At 60.0% G+C, this 20,893-nt stretch overlaps 5 protein-coding genes across 5 annotated transcripts; all 5 read right to left on the reverse strand.

Moving 5' to 3' along the window:
* Nucleotides 1-356: 356 nt before the first annotated feature.
* On the reverse strand, nt 357-7,115 carry LPMP_161230 (hypothetical protein; the record flags this gene model as incomplete). Its single annotated transcript, XM_010699349.1, has 1 exon — nt 357-7,115. One exon carries the CDS (start codon nt 7,113-7,115, stop codon nt 357-359), a length of 6,759 nt encoding a protein of 2,252 aa, XP_010697651.1.
* Nucleotides 7,116-8,381: 1,266 nt separating this feature from the next.
* Nucleotides 8,382-8,681, reverse strand: LPMP_161240 (hypothetical protein; the record flags this gene model as incomplete). Its single annotated transcript, XM_010699350.1, has 1 exon — nt 8,382-8,681. The coding sequence occupies one exon, from the start codon at nt 8,679-8,681 to the stop codon at nt 8,382-8,384; it is 300 nt and encodes a 99-aa protein (XP_010697652.1).
* An 857-nt stretch (nt 8,682-9,538) lies between these two features.
* On the reverse strand, nt 9,539-11,401 carry LPMP_161250 (diacylglycerol kinase, putative; the record flags this gene model as incomplete). The annotated part of the gene is made up of 1 exon (XM_010699351.1): nt 9,539-11,401. One exon carries the CDS (start codon nt 11,399-11,401, stop codon nt 9,539-9,541), a length of 1,863 nt encoding a protein of 620 aa, XP_010697653.1.
* Nucleotides 11,402-12,758: 1,357 nt separating this feature from the next.
* LPMP_161260 (hypothetical protein) lies at nt 12,759-15,821 on the reverse strand (the record flags this gene model as incomplete). Its single annotated transcript, XM_010699352.1, has 1 exon — nt 12,759-15,821. One exon carries the CDS (start codon nt 15,819-15,821, stop codon nt 12,759-12,761), a length of 3,063 nt encoding a protein of 1,020 aa, XP_010697654.1.
* Nucleotides 15,822-19,074: 3,253 nt separating this feature from the next.
* Nucleotides 19,075-19,419, reverse strand: LPMP_161270 (cytochrome c, putative; the record flags this gene model as incomplete). Its single annotated transcript, XM_010699353.1, has 1 exon — nt 19,075-19,419. The coding sequence occupies one exon, from the start codon at nt 19,417-19,419 to the stop codon at nt 19,075-19,077; it is 345 nt and encodes a 114-aa protein (XP_010697655.1).
* Between the last annotated feature and the right edge of the window lie 1,474 nt (nt 19,420-20,893).

A 20,893-nucleotide genomic window follows, 5' to 3' on the forward strand; every position in this document is an offset into this window, starting at 1 on the left:
GAGATAGAGGCGGACGAGAGGCAACAAATACATGCGCTTCTCGCACGTGTCCTCGTCGTCGGCTGCTGACAAATTGGCATGTTGGCTGCGCCTCACACGCGGTCAGTGCACGTGCGTGAGTCGCTGGTATGGCGAACAACTGAACAAGTGAGGGACACGCCAACACCAACACTCACCTCCTTGTTGTGTCGCTCTGCGCTGATGGTCTGCGGGCCGTTGACGTGCTATCTCCGTCATCCGTCCCGTGTATATCAGGTGTGTGTGTGTGTGTGTGTGTGTGCACAAGCCACCTGCCCTTGCCCAGCTGCACACGTCTCGCCCCTCTGCCCCCCTCCCCCTACTCCGCAACAGAGCGGCTAGTACTCCAGCACAATTTGCCGCACCGGTGGCGGGGGCGGTGATGAAGGTGACCCACTGCCGCCATTCCGCTTCATCGTCTTCTGATGTGTTTCCATCTGAAGCTCATTGTGATGCTTGACAGACTTGCGCAGTGCCTCCCAGATGTCGCCGGCCCGCTCGCGCAGCGCGGCCGCCTCGCTCTGCAGAGCCACTTGTTCATCCGCCGCTGTGCGCAGCCCATGAACGAAGTCACTGCAAGGGAAATGGTGTGGTGGAGAGGGCGATGGTGAGCTCTGCCGCTGCTGTGACGGCGCCTCCGATGTAGCCGTCGCGAGCGTGGCCGACTGACTAACGGCTTCTTGCAGAGACTGCTGTCCGTCAGGTTCCCCATCGAAGCGCGTGCCGCTGTGAGGAGGGTGGTGACATGGGATGTTAGGGTAGGCGCTCCACAGTGTCGGTTTGCTCGCCGCGCCGTTGGGGTCGTTTTGGGCCGCTGCTGTGGTTCCCTCGGCCGCACCGCGGCGGTGCACCAGCAACTGGTAGAAAGGCCGCTCCTCTACACAGTTGCCGTTGCGCATCCACGCGCGGTGGAGCTGCACGCTATGCTGGTGCGTCTGCACGGCCTCAACCGCTCGAATGAAACCGTCGCTTCCTCCGCCATTTACTACACCTGCTGACATCTCACCAGTGCATTGGGTAGGCGTCACGATAGGGCGAACAGCTGTGAAGGTGTTGTTTGGGTCGCACCCGTGCTGGTCTGGCAAGCATGCCGCCTCGCCGATGCCACCCATCGTTGCTGTGGTTAAGGACATGGCCAAAACGGGCGAGTTCTGCAGAGACACGTTTCCTGTCCTTTGCGCTGATATGGAGGACGACGCCGCAGTCTCATCCTCATCTAGCCGTACAGAGCCGTTGGTGTAGCACAACTGACCTTCGTCGTAGGCGGTGCTATTGTGCGTCACGTTGGCGCCAACGCCGCTGCTGTCCGACTGCCGCACGTGGCTGTGAGCGTCTCGGCCGGTCAGCAGCGGCGAGCCTGGGCAAACAACGAAGTTGTCCAGCAGCATGGAGCGGGACTTGAGTAGGAGTTGCGTGTCGCCGTCTTCGTGGCGGAAGCGTGCGGCCGCCCCGGAAAACAAGGAAGCGAGACGCGTGGAGGGGGTGCGGGCTTTGGCGTGGTGGCGAACGCGGCCAGCACCGCTGACTTCACCCGCTGGCAGCCCGCGAAGCACCATGCGGAACGTCGGAGCTGTCGTGTTTGCCGCCACGGAGCACAGCAGCAGCCACAGCGTGTCGCGGGCCTCCTCGGGTGTGATGATGAACGGTGGACACCCCGGGGGAAAGCCGCTGGTCACCTGATCCAGCTCCGTCGTGAAGTGCAAAGTACTATTACTACTTCGGTCGACGCCGGCGCTGTTGCCTTTGCCCGTGCTGCGCCTGGACTTGCGGAAGCGGCCGGTCAGCAGGCGAAACTTTTTCGGCCGTACCGCCGTGTCGTCCACGAGGTCCGCGTCACTGCTGTAGTTTTTCGGCAGCATGGCGGTTTCCTGAGGGGATCCGAGCAGCTTGTCGGCCCTTATTATCAGTTCCTCCAGAGGCCCAGACGCATACTGGTGGTACAGCAGGCCGGCAACGAGACCGAGACGTGGGATATCTAACCACGTCAACTCCGCTGCGATTTCCACCGTTCGAATTCGATTTGCCGGGGCTGTCCAGATGGCGGCCAGCATCGGTAGCCAGCTCGGCTGTGGCAGGAAAAGGCGGCCATGCGGAATGTCCTCTGGCTCGTAGAGGGCCGTCCTCAAGTACAGCAGCACGCAGTCGAGCTCCTGCGGGGAGGTGTGCGGCAGCAGAATTCGGTTGAGGAGGCGAAGCATGTCTTGCCGTTGCTTCCCCACGTCCTCGGCGTCGCGGCATGCTTGACGCAGATCCTCGAGCTCCTGCTGCTGGGCCTTTACCTCTAGCATGACCATGCGCCACAGCTCTTCTTCTTCGTCTTCTGTTGCGTGCAACCCACTCGAGGCCTTGGCGCTATTCACCACGATTTCTCTGGTGGACAAGCTCGTAACGGGCGATAGCAGAAGCTGGTACGCAGGCTCCACAGTCGCCACGGAATGCGTGACGGATGTCTGCGCCTGCTTGACCAGCACCGGTTCCATCTTCCCGGCCCTTGCCACCTTTCCGCGCGTTGAAGTGGTCATAGCACCTTTGAGTTTAGTGGTCATAATGACGGGGGGTTCAGCAGAGGTGACTCCCTTCGTTGTCGTGGCCGTCAGCGTTGCGGTTGTTCTTGCCCGTGTTGCCACCCTTCCTCCTTTCCGCGGCGGCAGCCGCTTGGCGGGCACCTTCACTGCTGCTCGTGCTACCGTCTTCAATTCTGTTGATGGCGTGACCGTGGTCTTGCCTGCATGCGCCGATGGAGTCTCTGCGCTTCCGTTGTTCCCGCTGCTGTTCGCCGTGGTGAGGCACGTCTGGGGCTCTTTGGGGGAGTGCGACGAGTAGAGGCTTACCTTGGAGACGTGCCGCCCCGCCGCCTTGCCTGAAGCCACGGCAGTCGCCGTGCTCGCCGGGCTCACCGTGGTGGCCATGGGACTCGACTCGGCCCTGGTCACCGCGATAGGAGCAAGCTCCTCCTCAGCGTTTAAAGCGCGCAGAGATAGCGGCATGGCAAAGCGGCCAGCCTCAGTGAGCAGCGGTGTCGTCGGCACGTGTGACACGATCGCCTTTTTACCGCTTTCCGCTGGCGACGAAGGCGACGGGGCACCGGTGGACCCCCTCAGGCGCTTGCCCAGAAGTTTCTGGTACGCAGACTGGGGCGATGGATTTCCGTGCAGGCATGGCGTGTTGCAGCAGCTGGTCAGCAAGCTGCTCAGGTTTCCCTGGTAGTCATTCGTGCCTTCCTTCGTTACGGTTGGGGAGCTGGGGGATGAGCAAGAGGACGCCGACGACTGGCTACCCCGCTCGCCGTCCGGGTCGTTGCGGCGTGATTGTGGTCGTGTGCCAGTCCCAGGAGAGTGCGGTGAGTTGCACTGCGTAACGGGGTAGGTGCTGACCGATCTCAGGTTAGCCGCGCGCTTGCGCCCGGCCTTGTTAGACCCTGATCTGCACCGCGATGTCCGCAGCGTGCGCTTGCTACTTTCCCTGGCAGCGCCTGATGGCCTGGCGACGACGTGCTTGTTGTCCTGCGTATCGATGGAGCTCGAAACGCTGCTATGTTGCCGACCGCCGCCCGACGTCCCCCCCGGCACTGTCCAGCAGCTATTCACGCTGTCCGCCAAGTGCATTGCTTCGTCCTTCAATGTGTCCTGGCTGTGATTCTTGAGGCCAAGCGAGTCATGAGTCTCCTCGCTCGGCTTCTTGAGCGATTGCTTCTCCGCGACTGCCCCGCTGGCGTCATGCACATCCAGGGCTGTGCTGCTGCTCTTGTGCATTTTGGCAGGCGAGCATGACACGTGCGGCACATCCCTGTCCTCCGACTGCCGCCGTTGAACTCGTGCCTCGGTGCTGGGGTGGCTGGCGTGGGGATCGCCCGTTGTGGATGAAGAAGTGCTGGGCATGGACGCATAAAAGCGATTAAACTCTGGAATCCGCGGCGCGGGCTGCGGATGAGTGGCTTCGTCGGCGGCAGCAGGCGGCGCCGTGAAGCTCGCGTCGCCGCTTTCGAAGAAGAGGTAGTCGACGTCATCGTCGACCTCTTCGCTTGGTGTGTCACCATCGTTGCAGAAGCTACCGAGGACGGTAGGCTGCAAGGCAGGTGCGATGCCGGCGTACCTCTGCAAGAACAGCGCTGTCGGCTGCGCGAATTCGGGGTTTGAAAGCAGGTGCAGGCCCCAGGTGCGCAGCACGGCTGCGATGACGGGTAGCTTCACCCACACTGAGGCCACGCACGAAAAGGGTCGCGAGACATCCGGGTCCGCTACAAGGCTGCTGCCGTTGCAGGTGTGCCTCGACTCGAAAATAGCGGGTCGGTCCGTCGATCCGCCAGGCCCGACAGCGGCGCCTCTTGCTGCGGTGGCGTCGACTGGCTGTATGGGGAGGCTTAACGTGACGCATTCTTCGCGCACCTCAAAGTCATCGAAGAAGTACGAGATCTCCTGCAACTCCACGGCATCACGCATGGGACGGCCACCGATTCGGCGGCAGATACGATACTGGTGGCTTTTCTCTTCTTCCGCCTGCTGTTGCTGCTGCTGCTGCACACCGGAGCCGTGACGTGTCTGGGTGCCAGCGTCGAATGCCGTCTCTGTCTCTGCTGTGGTCCGTCGCGGCGGTGCTGTTGCCTGCCGCAGCTTACTGCGATTTCCGTGTAAGGCTATCAGGTGCTTGCGCACGTCACCAACGACGCCATCCAAAGTGCGGCCCTCCGTCCACGTCATGCTGGCCAGCAGCGTCTGCAGTTCCTTTGCCGCCGTGGCCGACGAGGCCTCCACAAACATGACACCGCCGTACATGATGTCCGTCACGATACCCTCGCCGCAGGCGTGCCGGGACGCCTTATTGGAGGCGTTCATGTTGACAGGATACCGTATGTAGCAGTTTTCTTGCCAGCGGAGGGGGTCGATCGAGACGCTAAAGCTGCTCACGCTAAGGGCGACCAGTACACTTCCGTCCGACCCAGCACAGGCGAAAGAGCCATGCGGCGTGCCGGAGAGGCCTGGATATGCAGCTGGCCCACCGTCACCGTCCCGAGAGACATTCGGAGCAGCTGCTAATGCTGGGGAGCTATTTGAGCGACTGACGGTACCCAGCTGGGGCGGCAGTGACGCTCCCATTAGCTGTGGCAGACGCGACCTAGGAATACCGAGCGCGAGGGACAAGATGCTGTCCTCTGGGAACCTCGTAGCCGCAAAGAGGTCGGCCTTGCTTCTGCCGCTCTTCCCGGGATGATGGTTGTAGCTGCGTGGTGGACTCAGTAAAGAGTTGTTAGTGTAGCTGCCAGGGGTGTCGCTGGTGCTTTGCGGCTTGTCTGGCTGAGACAGGAAGGACGTGTTGAGGCTGCCGCCGCCACGCGAGAAGCTGCGGTTCTCAGTGTGAGACAGAAGGTACTGACTGAAAGAGGCCCGCGACGGCATCTCAGCCATGGCGCCGCCCGCCTGCCGCTGCAGCATCTCCAGCTGGCTTGCGTTGAGCGTCATGCCGTGCGTCATGGCCACGGCACGGATAAGCGTGTGCAGAGTAGGGTGGACGAACTCAACTCGGTTCCACTGCCTGGCCACCACCCCAGGTGCCGGCTCCAGGTTACGCTTGCGCAGAAACTTGGTGCTCGGGTCCTCGCCGACGCCATCCGCAAGGCGGAAGGCGAAACAGTCCTTGATCCCCATGAAACGCGGGTCTCGGGCGAGGAAGTCGTTGTAGTACTGCCCGCGCTTCTCCATTGACAGCGCGGAGATCTGCTCCGGTGTTAGAGGCTGACGCGGCTGCGCGGTGCCGCCGTCCTCCTCGTCGGATAAGCCCTCGGTGGTGCCGCCGTATATTACTGGTGAGGAGGCTTCTGTGGCCATGAAGGGCTTCGATTTGCTTCTCAGTGGAGCGATACCAGCCCAGTTCAGCGCAGGTAACGAGGCTGACAGCGGAAGCCTTGAGCCGCTCGGACAGGGCCATGTCATGATCGGGGACGCGACGCCGCTGCTCATATAAAAGGAGGACACCGTCATGCCCGCTTCGTTGCCCAGATCGCTGCCCTTGGCAGGGGGGTACGTTGTGTCGCAGCTGACGCTGAACCAGTGCGAGCGGCGTGGCACACGACGCCCGCCCAAGCTACAACCGCGCGGCGACCCCGGCATCGCTTGCGATGGCCCTCTGCTTCCCGCGACACCGGGGAGGTGTCCAGTGGTGTGGCTCAGCGGTGTTAGAGGGACGCGTGGTGAGGCAAACGGGTGCTCGTCTCTCTCGGTCTCTGCCCCGGGCGGGGGTGAGGTGGTAGTCCTACCTAGATGCGTCTCCTCGGCAGCCTGCAGCGCCGCTTCCATGGCGTAAGCGAAGGAGATCAGAGCCAGCTCCGGTGCACGTCGGTCCCAGCAGCGCCCAAGCAAGCCACGGTGCGTCACATTGAAGCTGTCCACCGGCCGCACGGGATCAAACTCCTCTAGTTGACGCCGCTTCGTGTGCGCGGCTTCGGTGGACCGCCTGGCCTGCACGTGCTGCTGATATTCCTTTGCCGCCTGTACTGAGTCTGTCTTATCGTGCACGTCAATCCCCGCCCGAAAGATGGCGCTGCAGTCTCTGCTGTCGACTGTGATGGTGCGCGATGGCAGGCTGCTGTTCGCTACCCGGGTACCCGCGCACTCCTGCAGCTGCGCCACGTTCGGTATCGGTAAAGGGTCAAAGTGGCTCTCAGCTGTCCCCTTGCGCTGGTGTGCTACGGCCGTGTGGTCGTTACCCCTGACAACGTCCTCTGCTACGCGCGGAAAGGCGGGGTCTAACGAGTGGCACGGAAGACCGGGCATGTCTCCCCAGCGTTTGCCGGTGGGGAAGACGCACCGGGTGAGATCGCTGTCGCTCTGATTTACCATCTCCTGCGATAGCGTCGCGAAGGGGTCGTCGTCCTGCGCGTCCACGTACTGCGTGTGACTGAGCCCCCCATCCCTGGTATAGCTACCGTTGGCCTCGCCATTGTCTTCTTTTCGGTTGCTGCGGTACGGCGACGTCGAGGTCAAGTTCTTCGGCATGTAGCGCGTGGACGCATTGGTGTTGGGGGAGGAGGAGACTCCGGGTGACGCTGTCCTGCTATCGTGAGACGACTCGCTGTTGCGCACCGTAGACGCTTTGCACCCCATCTCTGCTTAGCCACTTCTCTTTTCCTGCTGCGTGGATGGTATGTGCGCTTGGACGAGCGCCTGCCTGTGATTGTCTCTCCCTCTTGCTGACGCCACCGCGGCTATACCGTCCAAAGATGGCGCGGGGCAGAGGAGAGGGCAGACAGACGGATTCGCGTGAAGGCGACGTACGTGTGCGTGTCTGAACTTGAGTGTTGCCCGCCACCCCAACAGTCGTATCTACACCAGAGAGGGCTGTTGCTCAGTGGGCGCGTGTGTTGTTATTGCTACAAAGAGGGAGAGGGGGAGGGGGAGGGAGAGGGGTTGCGCGCGCGTGCTCTCGCACGATTTGTCGCCCTTCGAAGGGCGGCGGACACGCTTTTACGCTACAACCACTCAAGCAGGAAATGAAAAAAAAAGAAAAAAACGGAAAGGCACCAGGAAGGAGCTCCAGAGAGCGACAGGCGACAGCGCGGTGTCAAGCAATCCAGTCGCAACGGCTGCTAGTGATAGTGGTAAAGAAGGAAGAGAAGAGAATGGGAGTGTGTGTGTGTGTGTGTGCATGAATGGTGCATCCGTCTTGTCATCACCTCCCCTCCCCTCGAGCGCTCTCTACAGCGAGATGGTCAGAGGCCAGGAGGTCGACAGGACGAGATGGAGAGTGTGTTAGTGAAGGGGGGGGGGCAGGCCAGGATAGGGGAGCTGGCGAGAGAATGCGAGACTAGCAAGTAAGGAAAGAGAGGAAACCACACAAAGCCCTGCATTGCACATTAGCCAGACGAGGGCGATGCGGGTCGAGGTGGAGAAGAGGGGGGAGTGACGGGGCACTGCACTTGAATGAAAAGAGACATGACCTGAGAACGGGATAGCGTCGCAGCGCAACGCATGACATGGTGGACACAGATCGGTGAAGGACTTGCCTACGGGCTCAACTCTACCAAGCACTGTCGCCTTGGCCGCCACGGAAAAGGTGGTGGTCGGCACGAGTAATGGCGGCGGAGGCGAAAGCGTGTCCACTAGTCGCACACCCGTTGTTAGGTGTCCTTGTGCGCTACATCGTCGTTACTTTTCGGCTCTTCGACTCTGCATGTATGTGTCTAGGACTTATGGAGGAGGAAGAGAGGGAGGGGTTACGGTAGACGGAGGCGTACATGAACACCACCACACGCACACATGCAACAGAGGGGTGGAGGCGAGGAGCAGTAACGTTGTTGGGCGAGCACGAGGAGGAGAGAGGCGCATGACGTCTTGGCCACCTCACGAGTTTTCTCATCATTGTACAGCATGTTAAAAGACAAGCCATCGTCGTGCACGCGCTGGATTCTCCGCGGCGGCCAGCTCCTTGGCAGAGATGCTAGCAATGTCCTTCCCCACAAGCGGATCAGCGGTGCGCATCACCTGGGTGGCAACCTTGTCCTGGAATTCCTTCACGAAGACGTTGCCCTTCTTCCAGTACTCGGAGTGGTACTTGATGCGCATCTGAATCTCGTGCATCTCGCGAGCATCCATACGCTTTGTTTTCGTGTAGATCATGAAGACCGGCACGGTGCTGACGCACACGAACAACCACGGGATCTGAATGCCCATACCGAGGGGAGAAGTGGCGGTGGGGTGGGCGAAGAAAGGCTAGGCGCCAGCCGTTGGCTTACGATGCAAGTAGCTGCTGCGAGTTCGCGGGGTCGAATTTCGCGCGACACGCCGCTATCGGAACGCCATAAGCACTGGCACGTTTTTTTTTTCCCCGCCAGTGCGGCAACGAGAAGCGAGGTGAACGAGAGCGAAGACAAAGGCTGCACACGCACACAGACGCGTGCGTGTGCATGCTTACGGTATCACGCACAGTGTCCAGAGTGTGTTGAGAAGGGCCGGAGAGGGAAAATGAGGATGATCGTGAGAGAGAGGGGATGTGAATGCGCTCACACGTGTAGATGAGCAGCAAAACAGCAGCAAAGGAAAAGAGGAAGAGGCAGCGCGGATTGATGCACTCGACATGGAAGCGAGTGGGCTGGAAGAGGCCAAGCACGAACACCCACGTACACACCAAGGGAGAGCTGCCCTGCCTACTCCGTGGGCTGACTGAACGTCGCTACAGCGATGAGAACACATCGCTGGTTGTTGTTGTTGTGGTGGTGGGGAGGCGGAATGCGCAAAACCCCAGTCCGCACACGGCGTCTCTCTCTCTCTCTCTCTCTCGCTTTCCCTCACTCCTTTCGTTGGCGTTGCTCACATTCTCACTCACCGCACCTGCGAGACTACTGCGCGCGTGCATGTGCCCTCAAACAGAAATGACCCCACGGGCACCATACCCAGCGAAAAGTCCCTCCCCCCACACATACGCTGAGCATAGCAGTGCGGGGCAGCAAGGGAAAGGGTTAATGATGGAATCTTTGAATATTATGTAGCTCGTCCGTCATATCCTTCTCCCCCCCTCTGCCTCGAAAGCCTCACTGAACGACGCTGGGACTGCGGCAGCGGATAAGTACGCGCGCCCCTGGCTGCCGTCGTACGTGAATAATGGTCGACTCCGCGATACGTGTCATTGGCTCGCCGTCGATCTGCACGTTCAAGCTGGCCCGCACGCCGCCGTCCGACTCGATGCGTGACTCGTACTTGTCTTTCATGTACAGCTTCGTGTAGGTAGAGCACTGGCCACTCGGGAAGTGCAGATCATTCGGAGTGCAGAGGACAAAGACGAACATCTCGTCCGTCTGAACAAGTTTGGTGGAGTTGCTGAGCCCAATGCCGAGAGAGGTATAGTGCAGCACACCGCCCATCGCCTGCAGCTCGAAGGCGCCGTCGTTGATGGTCACCGGCCGAGGGGTCGGTATTGGAAGGGTTGCACCGGCGGCGCCGCTGGTGGTGGTCCTGACTGACGGCCTGACCTTGCCGTTGCGGATCGTGACGGGGCGGTAGTACAGTTCTCCGCTCTGCGGGTTCCACGGGTGAGTGCCGGCAGAGTAGCAGTTCACGTTGGTTAGCACCAATGCCTTGGTCATGGAGGGAAGCTGCAACGCCACAAAGTCGCGTGTGGTACTCATGCGACTCGTCGCAACGGCGCCACCGCCAACCCTGCTCAGCTTCGGACGCGGCACGCAGACCATCGGTATGATGTTGCACAGCTTTTTGCACTTGAGTGCGCCTCTGATCCCCATCACACCGTACACGGCTTTGTTCTGTGCGCGAGTGCTGCACACCGCTGGGTGAGCGCGGCGGGCGGAGTCGAATTCCTTCACCACGTAGGCGTCGAAGCCCACGCTGAGGTAGTTGATGAGTCCGTGCGTGACGCACTGACCGCTCGCGTGCACTTTGGCCCAGTCTACGTTACACACTGCATCTGCCACGCTTCTCGGCCGGGCTGAGCGGTTCCACAGCGGCGAGTGAAGGGCCAGCGCAGAGGGTGCACCCCTCTGTGCCGCCTCAGCCGCTGCCTGCGATGACTCGGACAACACCGCTGCTTGCGCCACTCGCAGCGGTACCAGCGAGGCCTCCCACCGGTCGAAGCTCACGCACGGGGCCTTCGCCGCATCACTCAAGGCCACGGCCACCTGTGCGTCGGCGTCGCCGCTGCATTTACACAGGGCCCCCAGTCCGCACCAGCCCTTCGCGATGGGTGAAAAGCCACAACCGAAGCCCACACAGTTGCTGTAATCGTTGCCGGTACCCAGTGGGAGCGGGGCGAGGGCAGGCATCGTGAAGTACGGATGCAGTGTCACGTCGCACACGCTAGACGTGGAGAAGACAGAGTTATCAGAGTTTAGTTGCACCTCCTGCCGAGATGAGATGAGGAAGGACTGAAATTCGGCCTCGAGCTCGCGGCGCACGAGGTCCAGCTGCGTCATGAGGAATGACACGGTGCCGTCGCCGCCGGCCGCAACGACGGTGCCGCGCCGCTGACGCGGTGACCGGCCAGGGGAGTGATAGATGACGGCCTGCTGCTTGATGAGGAGACGTAGCGAGGCGGGGTTCGTGAACACCTCCCCACATAGTACCATGACACGCTTCGCGCCAAGCACGTCGCGCAAGCTATCGAGCACCGCCTGGCCTATCCCTGTCTCACCGGAGTCAAGGTTTATGAATGCCGCCATGTAGTGATACGACGTCTCCACGTCGCTGTCGTAGTAGCGGCCGTACTGGTCGATAAGTTGCTCAGGGGACTGGGCCGGGAGGTCGGGAGCAGAAGCAGTACCATCAAAGCGTCGAGCGGTCTTTGCTGCCAGCTGCCCAGGCGTCGCTGGAACGGATGGCACGCCATCCTCGGTGGGCACGTCGGTGGCCCGTCCTCTGCATGACGCAATCGTATGTGCCATCGGTTTTGAGGGAAAGCGGCCGAGTCCATGCGAATCGCCAGCGCCAAGATCGAGACCGGCAGGATCAAATGAGCGCTCCTCGGGAGGCGAGAAGGACTCGCCGTTATCCTTGTCCAGCCGATTCTCAAAGGTGGTGCTTGACCTCGAACTCAAGACAGCCTCGCGACTGTTGATACGGTCATTCTGAAACTCAGCGGGGCGCGCCGACGCCGCTGGTGGCGAGGACTGCTGATCAGCGGGCTTCGTCTCGCTGATCATGCTTCACTAGGGTCAGTAAGGTGAAAATGATGTGCTTTTCTACTTCAAAGTCCGCTGGAAATCACCACAGTGGCGGTTCGCCTGTGTGTTTGCCCGTACGTGTAGTCCTACACAAAGAGCAGCCTGTGCGCACTTCTACGCAAAGACGCGAGGTATGACGACGAGGACAACGGGTGCCACCCTCTTTCCACCCCTTTCCTCCAAGGGCACCCACACCGGCAGACGCACAAGTGAAGTGTAGGCCCACGCACACAGTCAGTCAGCCAGCCCAGCGCCGAAGTGATACGAGAGAGAGAGAGGGAGGGAGGGATAGCGAAAGGAAACGCACAGGATGAATGAGAAACACAGCGACAGGGGGCATTGCCCAAGGCACCACCCAAGCAGCAGCAAATGTGGTACTCGTGGGGTAGCACCGACAGGTGCGTGGCAACGGTGCGCTTACTGCGGGTAAAACCGCAAATGCCAAAGTAAAACAAACCACAAAGAGAGCGAGCGGGAAAGGCGGGCGGGCAGAGGCGGGGGGGGGGGCGCACGCGTGTGGTTGAGACGATCAGCAGCGCGCATACAACATGTAAGCATTCAGTTTAGTAGGCAGTGTCTCTCAATGGAGCCTCTTTTTGTCCTACCACTGCGCGGATATGTTCACACGACTAACGATAAATGACTGAGGATGAACGTGTCTGGTCAGAAGGAAGGAATGTGTGTGTGTGTGGTGGGCGGGAGAGGCGTGACCCCCCCTCTCCCTTGCCAAACAGGAAATCGGACGGAATCAAATTTTCCCGCCTTCCCCCCTCCCAACCGATCCCCCGCGGCGCGACACGTGCCAAGGAGAGGAGGATACCAGCACTTCCCGCACAGCTAGCCGCTGGCCGGGCCGTTGCAAGTTCCGCCAACCCATACGCCGAGGAGTTCCAAAAGGAGAGGCATGGGGAGCGAGGGAATCGAGGGTGTTGCGGCACCCACCCCCCCTGCAAACTGACTGCACAGGCAGGAGGAGGAGGAGGAGGGGGGGGGGGAAGTGCAGCTGCTCCTTTCTTATCGTCCTTCTGGAGGGGGGACCTGAGCCCCTCTCCTCCGCTACAGGGCCCACCAGGCCACTTTACTTCTCGCTGATGATGAAGAACAGACTCCACTCACGGTGTCGGTCGCTCGGTTCCGACGTCACACCTATCGACACGTTCACGTGAGATGTGGATAACATCTTCTCCAGCCATCCAAGGTCCACCAGCGCGTGCCAGGCGTTTCGGGCATAGCGCAGACTTGCCTGTCCAGCCGGGAGCGCGATGCGGGAGAGCTTTTCTTTCACTGGTAGTGTTGACGGCGTTGCAGGAGTGCTGAACATAGGGGTCGCGGAGAGCGGCACAGGTGGACGCCGCATATCGGGCACATTACCTTGTGCTGTAGAGGTGTTCGCCACATTACCGCCAATGCCATTACTACCAGTGCTGCTGCTTGCGGATGGCACGGCTGCCAGCGTGTTCATGACGGCAGCCTTGACAGTTGAGAAGGCGGAAGTGATGGTTGATCCGGTGCCCTTCAAGTAGTGCCAGGTGATGGGCAGAAGCCCTACTAGATCTTCCCGACTGCTGTCTGCCACTCCAGGAGGAGCGCCTCCGCAGACGCTGCTCTGGTCAGAGTTGGCAGGGAGTTCAGCGACATCGGGTATTGCGACGACCACGCACGCTTCCCCGCCCTTCTCTATACCCGCAGCATGTGGCTCAGTTGTCACTGCGTGGTGGCGCCGCGAGCGCCAATCTGACAGCCGCCCTATCACAGGGCCGTAGAGCTTGGGTGCCACGTCCGCCATCTCTACCCCAAGGGTCGTGCCGTTGGCCGATGTCGCCAGCCGAACGGCAAACTCCGGCACCTGCGGCATGGGTCGCCAACACACGCCCGCATCCAAGGCCGTCTGGTGAAGTGTGACAAGGTTCACGCGGAGCCGCACACTCACGTCAAGGAACCCGAATGTGGAGCTGACTGCACAGCTCATGCGGCGCAGAACATCGATGTGACCAGAGAAGTGCAGGCCGCGTCCCACTCGTGCACTCCAACCCCAATACACATTCACGCCGCGAGGCTTGCGGTAGCGAAGCGCAAGCCCAACGCCCATTTTGATGTGACGCAGTTTCCACCACGGTGTAGCGGAGCGCGAGGCCTCATCGGCCACCTCAGACGCAGCGCGGTTCCAGAGCCACTCATCTGTCGTCTCTAGCATGCACCGCTGGTACCAGTAGAGCCACTCGGGCATCGGCACCACGCCTGTGTTGTTGGTGGCGGTGCCTGGTGGTACGGCGGCGTTACAGTGCGCTGCACTGTGCTCGTGATCCGAGTCGGTGGGCGTGCGAGCAGTGGGAGGATTACTGAGTCGGTGCCGTGCCGAAGGCATCGAAGGTGAGTGCATGTGCGGCGGCGATGGGGTCTCTTTAGGGGAGGGCGGACTGCTGGCTACGCCTGCGCTGCCTGGTGACTCGGCCGAGGTGCCCCCAATGAACATACCGACCCTCCGATCTTCAGCGTCCCTGTGTTCCTCTGACGCGGGTGACGTGGAGAAGTGACCAATTCCTTCCGCTGGATGGTGTCGAGTACCTGTGGTGGCCGTGTCGGCGGCCCCGCTCGTGAGAGACGCTGCTGCTGCTGCTACGAGGGGGTGCCTTGACCCTACCTGATCCTGAGAAGGCTCTGACTGGTAGAGCCCATTGCAGTTCTGCACCACGACTCTCGAGGCAGAGGCACCGGTGCTGTGGCCGCTGCCCAGCTCCTCCGCAGTCCGTGTGCGCCGCCCGAGCATCACGACAAAGCCGTGCATGTACATGATGGGGTCGTCGATTACAATTGAGCACTCCGTCATCACTGTGCGTGCCACGTACTCGCAGACGGGCAGTAGTGCATCAGTGGCCGGTAGCGGGGTTACACGCACGTTCAGCACACCGGTCCACCGTCGCGCCCCCCAGTACCAGAACAGCTGAAGCGCGTTGTAGATCTGTAGGTGGCCGTGACGTTGAGAGGCTATCACCGGCCCCAGCCACGACTTGTGAGTGGGCGGTGAAGGCGGCACAGTGGCCTCTGCTGCCTGCAGCTCCACTGCGCTGGTCCCCACCACGGTGTCCACGGCACCGCTAGGCCCCTGCTCCGAGGAGCTTCGATTCGCAGTAGAGTTCAGCATCGATCCAGACTGCAGTGTCGGAGAAGCCACCGTAGCCAAAGTCTGTGAAGTCCCCGCTGTTGTTGCTGCTAGCCCAGTCCAACACCCATGCTCGCCCTTTGCCTTCTCTGTACGCCGCGGTGGTGACGACTGCTCTTGCCGATAACACGTGTTCACCTGGTGATATCCAGCACCGGTGACAAGGCCCGTCATAACGCCAAAGGAGTCCTTGTGATACACCGAGTCAAAGCCGTACATCATGCCCGCGGCGCTGTAGTGTGACACACCCTTCGCCAGCAGCGAGGGCGCCACCGAAGACGATGGCGACGCGCGTAACCGCTGTGCACTGTCCATGATGGTCGCAGGCGTGGAGGTACCAGTACGTTGCGCGCTATTGCAGCAGCTGCTTGCCAATACGGCTGTTGCAGGAACTGCCATACCGCCCGTTGTCTCAGCCGAGGGGGCTAGCGTGTGCTTCAGTACCGCTGGTGTTGCCGCGGCGTTGCCAATGGTCGCCCCTCCGGCCAGTTCACCGGGTGTGGCTGCCCACGTATCCAACTGCTGTCGCTGCTGCTGTTGTACCAGGGCATCCTCTACTTGGAGAATGTAGAGCTCCGTATGGCTACCGCCACCGCCTCCAGCCGCGGCTGCTGCGCCGCTGTTCATTCCGGGGGTGTCATACGGCGACGCCACGGAGAGACTTGGGAACTCGGACGCAGCCGACTCCCCTATGACAGAGAGCGGCACCCCAGGCGCTGCCGAATCGGCTGTAGCCGCGACTGTGGCCGAGGGCCCGCAGTTTCCATGCACGCGCTGCTGATTCTCCTGCTGCACGTACGTTGCCGCCACGGAGGGCGCGTTCGATGTGGCGTCATTGACGAGCGTGAACGCCTTGGCACCCCGACCAGGCTGAAGCACTGACCGAGCGATCGACTTAACCGGGGCCCAGTCGATGATGCGCAGCGGCGCAGGGGAGAGCTGGTAGTCGAAGGTGCGATGCAGGTTTGTGTCGTACGACATCCTCGCCACAAAGTACAACTACGCTCAGCTGTGTTTTCCTGCCTTCTCTCCCTTTTGAACGCCACGTTGGCATAGAACTCGGTAGTGCGTTCGATGCTTGTATGTGTAAGTGCTCACGCTTCGCGGAGTTCCCACATGAGCACCGGGCTCAGTACTCGTCACCGATGACCGCTCCAGAGATGCCAAAGCGAGAAGCCTATGAAGAGGGGAGAGGGAGGAGACCGAAGCGATCACGTGCAGGACGCAAATGGCCACGTCCAAAGAAGAATTAACGGAGTCGACTAAAAGGTGGGAGTACCGCCTCTGAAAAGGATACAACGCCGCGTGCTCTGTGCTAAGGAGTGAGGGGGGCTGTGGCTGTGGCTGTGGCGCATGCACATGTGTGCGTGTGTGAGGGGAAGGGGATTGCGCTGGTGATCAGCGACCCCTTTCCCGCCAACTAGGGCGCGTGCCGCTGGGGGAGAAAGATAATGATGAGGATGGGGAGGAGAGGGACGTGAGGAGCGATGAGGAGCCCACACCGGGTTGACGAGCCTGTGCGCCGGTGCTGCACTTTTTATATTCTACGCTCTTCGTGTGTGCTTTTTAGGGGAGCGCGAAGAGGAGGGAGCGGCGTGAGAGAGGGAGGAAGAGGAGGTGGTGCGGAGGAGAAGGGGGGGGGCAACGGGAGTAGGGAGGAGTGTTGGAGGAGGACATATGCATACGCAAACCATGGGAACAAGCCAACGAGAGGTCGGGGTGGGGTGGGGGAAGAGCGGTATGTTGTCCTGACCGTGCGGCGCGGTCAGCAACATCGTCTGGTGGTCCCTCTTTGTTCTTTCCTCCTCTCCCTTCTTGGTTCTCAGCTCCCGCAGAAGAGGCGCTTCTCTGCGACCTTTATCCGCACACACGCACTCCTCACGAAGCGCAACGACGGGTTGTAGGTTGGACCGTCGTGTGGCTACATGTGGGTTGCGCGCGTGCGTTGTCCTCTCCCTTTTGGGGGGGTGGGTTGGCAAGAGGTGCGCCACGAAGATCCCCCCTCCTGAGCTGAGCTGTGTTCTGCGCTTCTTTTACTCGCCCAAACGGTGTGGATAGCGACCTCCCCTCTCTCTCCAACTCTTGGGCGCATGGGTCTGCGTTGCCTCTCAATCGTGCACTTTCTCTGCTGTATTCTCCGCTCAGTATTCACACCACTACTGCACTGAATTGCACTCCTACCCCTCTAGTAGACTCCGTCGCACATGTGCGTAGGTTTGTCGGGCGGAGGTGGCGTGTGTAATGTCCCTACCTCCACTTGACCCTCCCTCTCTCCACCCGCACACCCGGATCACAAGAGAAAGGCGGCCTAGAAAACAACGGTGGAGCGAACAGGTAGAGACGCCGACAAACAAAACACCCACATGCACACACGCGCTAGGGAGACGTGGTGAGGTGAGAGCGAGAGAGCGAGACACTGAAGGTTTAACGAATCCGAAGAGTAAAGGCTAAGTCCTCTAAGTTGTGACCGATAAGTGGAAGTGTACAATAAGCGAAAGATGCTACAACACAACACAACACACGCGGGGGGTGGGTGGGTGGGTGGTGGTGGGAGGTGTGTATAGGAGAAGGAGAGGGGGACACGCGGGGATGAGATGTACGGAGCATGAGATCGAAGGGGGGAGAGAGAGAGAGATACAGGGGGGCATGCTCTTCTTCCCGTAAAGAAGATCGAAATAGGTGATGGTGAGGAGGGGGAGGCGAGGGAGAGGGGGGGGGACACGTGCGCGCGGAAGAGATAAAGATGTGAACCGCAGGTATCTTGAGAGAGAAGCACGTGAATAAGTGAATCACGAGGATGTACACGACACAGGCACACACGCGCACCAAGAGAGAGGGAGAGAAGAGAGAGAGGAGAGGCACAGAAATGTGTGCCGTTGGCGCGTTGCTCCTTTAACGGCAAGTGACGGTGTGTGCCTGTGTGCCTGTGTGGGGGGGGGGGGGATGGGGGGAGGATGAAAGGGATGCGGGCGGTGGTGGCGTCTGTACGCCTTTTGATGTGCACGCACGAAGGAGAGGAAGCAAAACATTATTGGGTGAGAGGAGGGGGTAACACCGGCAGGAAAGGTGGGAGTTCAGCGACACAGATAAGAGCCTGAGTGTGGTGGTGGTCGAGGCAGACCACCGCTGTAAGAACAACCCCAGCAGGCGTTCAGCTCTTCCTGCCAAAAAGAAGACAAGAGTATCACAGAGAAAGAGGAAACGACCACGAGGGGGAGGGAGAGAGAGTACAGGGGACGGAGATGACCATCAGCAACGTGCGTGCAGTTGCAGTCGAAGCAACGAAAAAACACAACGATGTCTCCCTCCTTCCTTTTACCTTCACCCTCTTGCCCATGCGCACCATATATGCGTACTCTCTCGTTTCAGTCCAGCCTTACGCCCGCCTCCCCCCTTTCCGCGTGCTTCCAGTGTCCCCCCGCTCTTCCGTCTCTTCTCTGGTGCTACACAGAAGTGACAGCTGTACGTTTCGCTCTTGATAGCAGCCGTGTTGTCCATTTCCATCGACATTTCACCTCCCCATCATATTGGCTCGCTTAGGGCGACATGAGGTGGTCTCTGTCTGTGTGCGTGTCAAGCCTCTTCCTCCCCCACTTCACGTCGCGTTCACTATCCCCTCTTCCCTCGTTACTCGCCCTACCGCGCCTCTCCCTTTCCCACACTTTCCCTCTCCTTCACTTACGCGCGTGGCTGTGTATCGGGCGTGCAAAGCCCTGTGCGTCTGTTCACACCCACCCATGTTGAGCAAGGGGTGGTGGTGGATGGGCAACACAGTACAGACAATAGGGGGTGGCCTATGAGGGAAAGGGAAACACAGGCATAGGAGGAAGGCGACGAGGTCAGAGCACACCATTGCGAACACGCAGCAGCAGCAGCGGCACACACACACACACAGACAGACAGACAGACAGACGGAGGCACGTGTGGTGTATGCGCCAGTACTACTGCAGCACCCACCCACGCACGCAGGTGTATAGAAGAGATGCGCACGTAAATATAGGGTCATCACCCGCTTCCATTCCTGAGAAGGCGCTGCACCCCCCCCCCCTTTCACATCACGGAGAATGGGGGAGAGGGTGACGCGGGAGAGAGCGAGAAAGGCGCAGATATGAAACTTATGGCGCCTTCAAACAAGAAGACTGAAGCGCGACCATACCATTGCATAGATCGAAGACTTGGCTTCTTGACGAACCCTGCGCTCTTGACTTCTGACGACAAGCGGAGTATCGTCATTTCAATCCTTCAGAGTCTCGAGGTACGCAATCACGTCAGCGCGCTCCTGCGGCTTCTTGATGCCAGCGAACGACATCTTCGTGCCAGGCATAAACTTCTTCGGGTTCTCCAGGTACACGTCCAGCACCTCCGGCGTCCAGATCACGCCAGAGTCAGCGTTCGCCTTACTGTACGCAAAGCCCTCGATCGTGCCGGATTTGCGGTTAACGATGCCAAACAGGTTCGGGCCCACGCCGTTAGAACCTCCCTTGGTGGCGGTGTGGCACTGGGCAGCGCGACCCTTGAACAGCTTCTCACCACGCACCGCATCACCAGGCGGAAGGGGGGCACGATCCTTCGGCGGCATGATGAATGGTGTATGGGTGTGTAGGTTGGGGTGGTGTGGAGCAAGGGTATGTGCGTGTGTGTAGCTAGCGGGAGGGAGGAAGTGTGCCTGAAAGAGACGGGGTTAAGGGCTGCGGAGGCAAGTTGAAATGAAGCGGGTGCCACGTGCGTTTGTGGGTGGCGATGCCACTCGAAGCAACCGCGAGAGATCACAAGGGTTTCGGAAGGTGAGTGCAAGACATAGAGGATGAAGGAGAACGACCAAGACTGTATGGAGACATTGTTTGTCAAGGCAGGCACCACAGCAGCCTCCTTTCCTTCCCCCCTTTCATAGGCTTCTGGGCACTTGAACGCGCGCAGCTCACTCACCTCGTTCCTCACGAAGTCAATCATCCCCCTGCCTGCAGCAAGATGCGGAAAGCAGGGCAGAAAAGAGAGGAGAAGAGGCGCATGCTCACCCACCCACCCATCCACACACACACACACACACAGACACAGTGATGCAGAGCGATAGGCAGCAGCAGCACAGAGAGAGAGGGAGAGCAGAAGTGGGAGCCGCTGAGGGGAGGAGAGAGGGGGCAACGAGCAGAGCGGCACATCGTCAATGCAGCAGCCAGCCTCCTGCCCTTGTCTTCTCTTGACGAATGCGTCTGCGCCTGTCTGAGTCGCACGAAGGTTTTTTCCCTTTACTTTGTTAGAAACAAATCTGTAACAGAGTTATAAGAGGCGCGCCTAGCTACTCCAGTGCCCCACCAACATCTTCGCCGTCAGGCATACTTCACACTCCACACTACAACCCTTCGCCACTTTATTGCTCTATGGTGTTTCTTCCTCCATACTCAGCCATCGGCTCACTTGTTTCTACGGGAAAGTGTGTGCGTGTGCGTGACGCACGCCTCTCCTCTACCATTGTCCGACTTCATGAAACGGTTTGGTGGGACGTGTGTGGGCGGAGGAGGGGGACACACACACACACACACACACACACACACACGCACACGTGGATGGAGGCGGAGAGATGGGGAGACAGGGCCGGTGGAGGGTGAGTGGGTGGAACTACATCGATCGAAGATTTGATGTAGTCCCGCTTTGGCTTGCCTTGCTTGGCAAAGGGGGATGGAGGAGGGACATGGTTGAATAGTTGCCACATAAGAGATGAAGACACAAACGACAGCAACACCAACACACAACAACAGAGCGGAGAGGCGGATATCGAAGAGCGCAAGAGAGTGAGAGTGGGGTAGGTGGGCGATGATACACAAGCACATACCGCGCAAGCACCACACAAAGCACGCGAGCACAACAACAGAAGAGCAGGAAAAGGGAAACGAAAGACAGGGATGCCCCAAAAGGTGGGTGGCAGGAGGAGGGGGGGGGGGGGTACGTGCGCACTGCTCCCACCCAAGCATAAAATGAGCCCCCCCTTTTACTCGCCATCGTTTCCCCTTCCTGTGATGCGGTCTCTCTCTCTCTCTGTTTGTGTGTGTGTATCTTAG

This window comes from Leishmania panamensis (assembly GCF_000755165.1).
Source record: "Leishmania panamensis strain MHOM/PA/94/PSC-1 chromosome 16 sequence".
NCBI lineage: Eukaryota > Euglenozoa > Kinetoplastea > Trypanosomatida > Trypanosomatidae > Leishmania > Leishmania panamensis.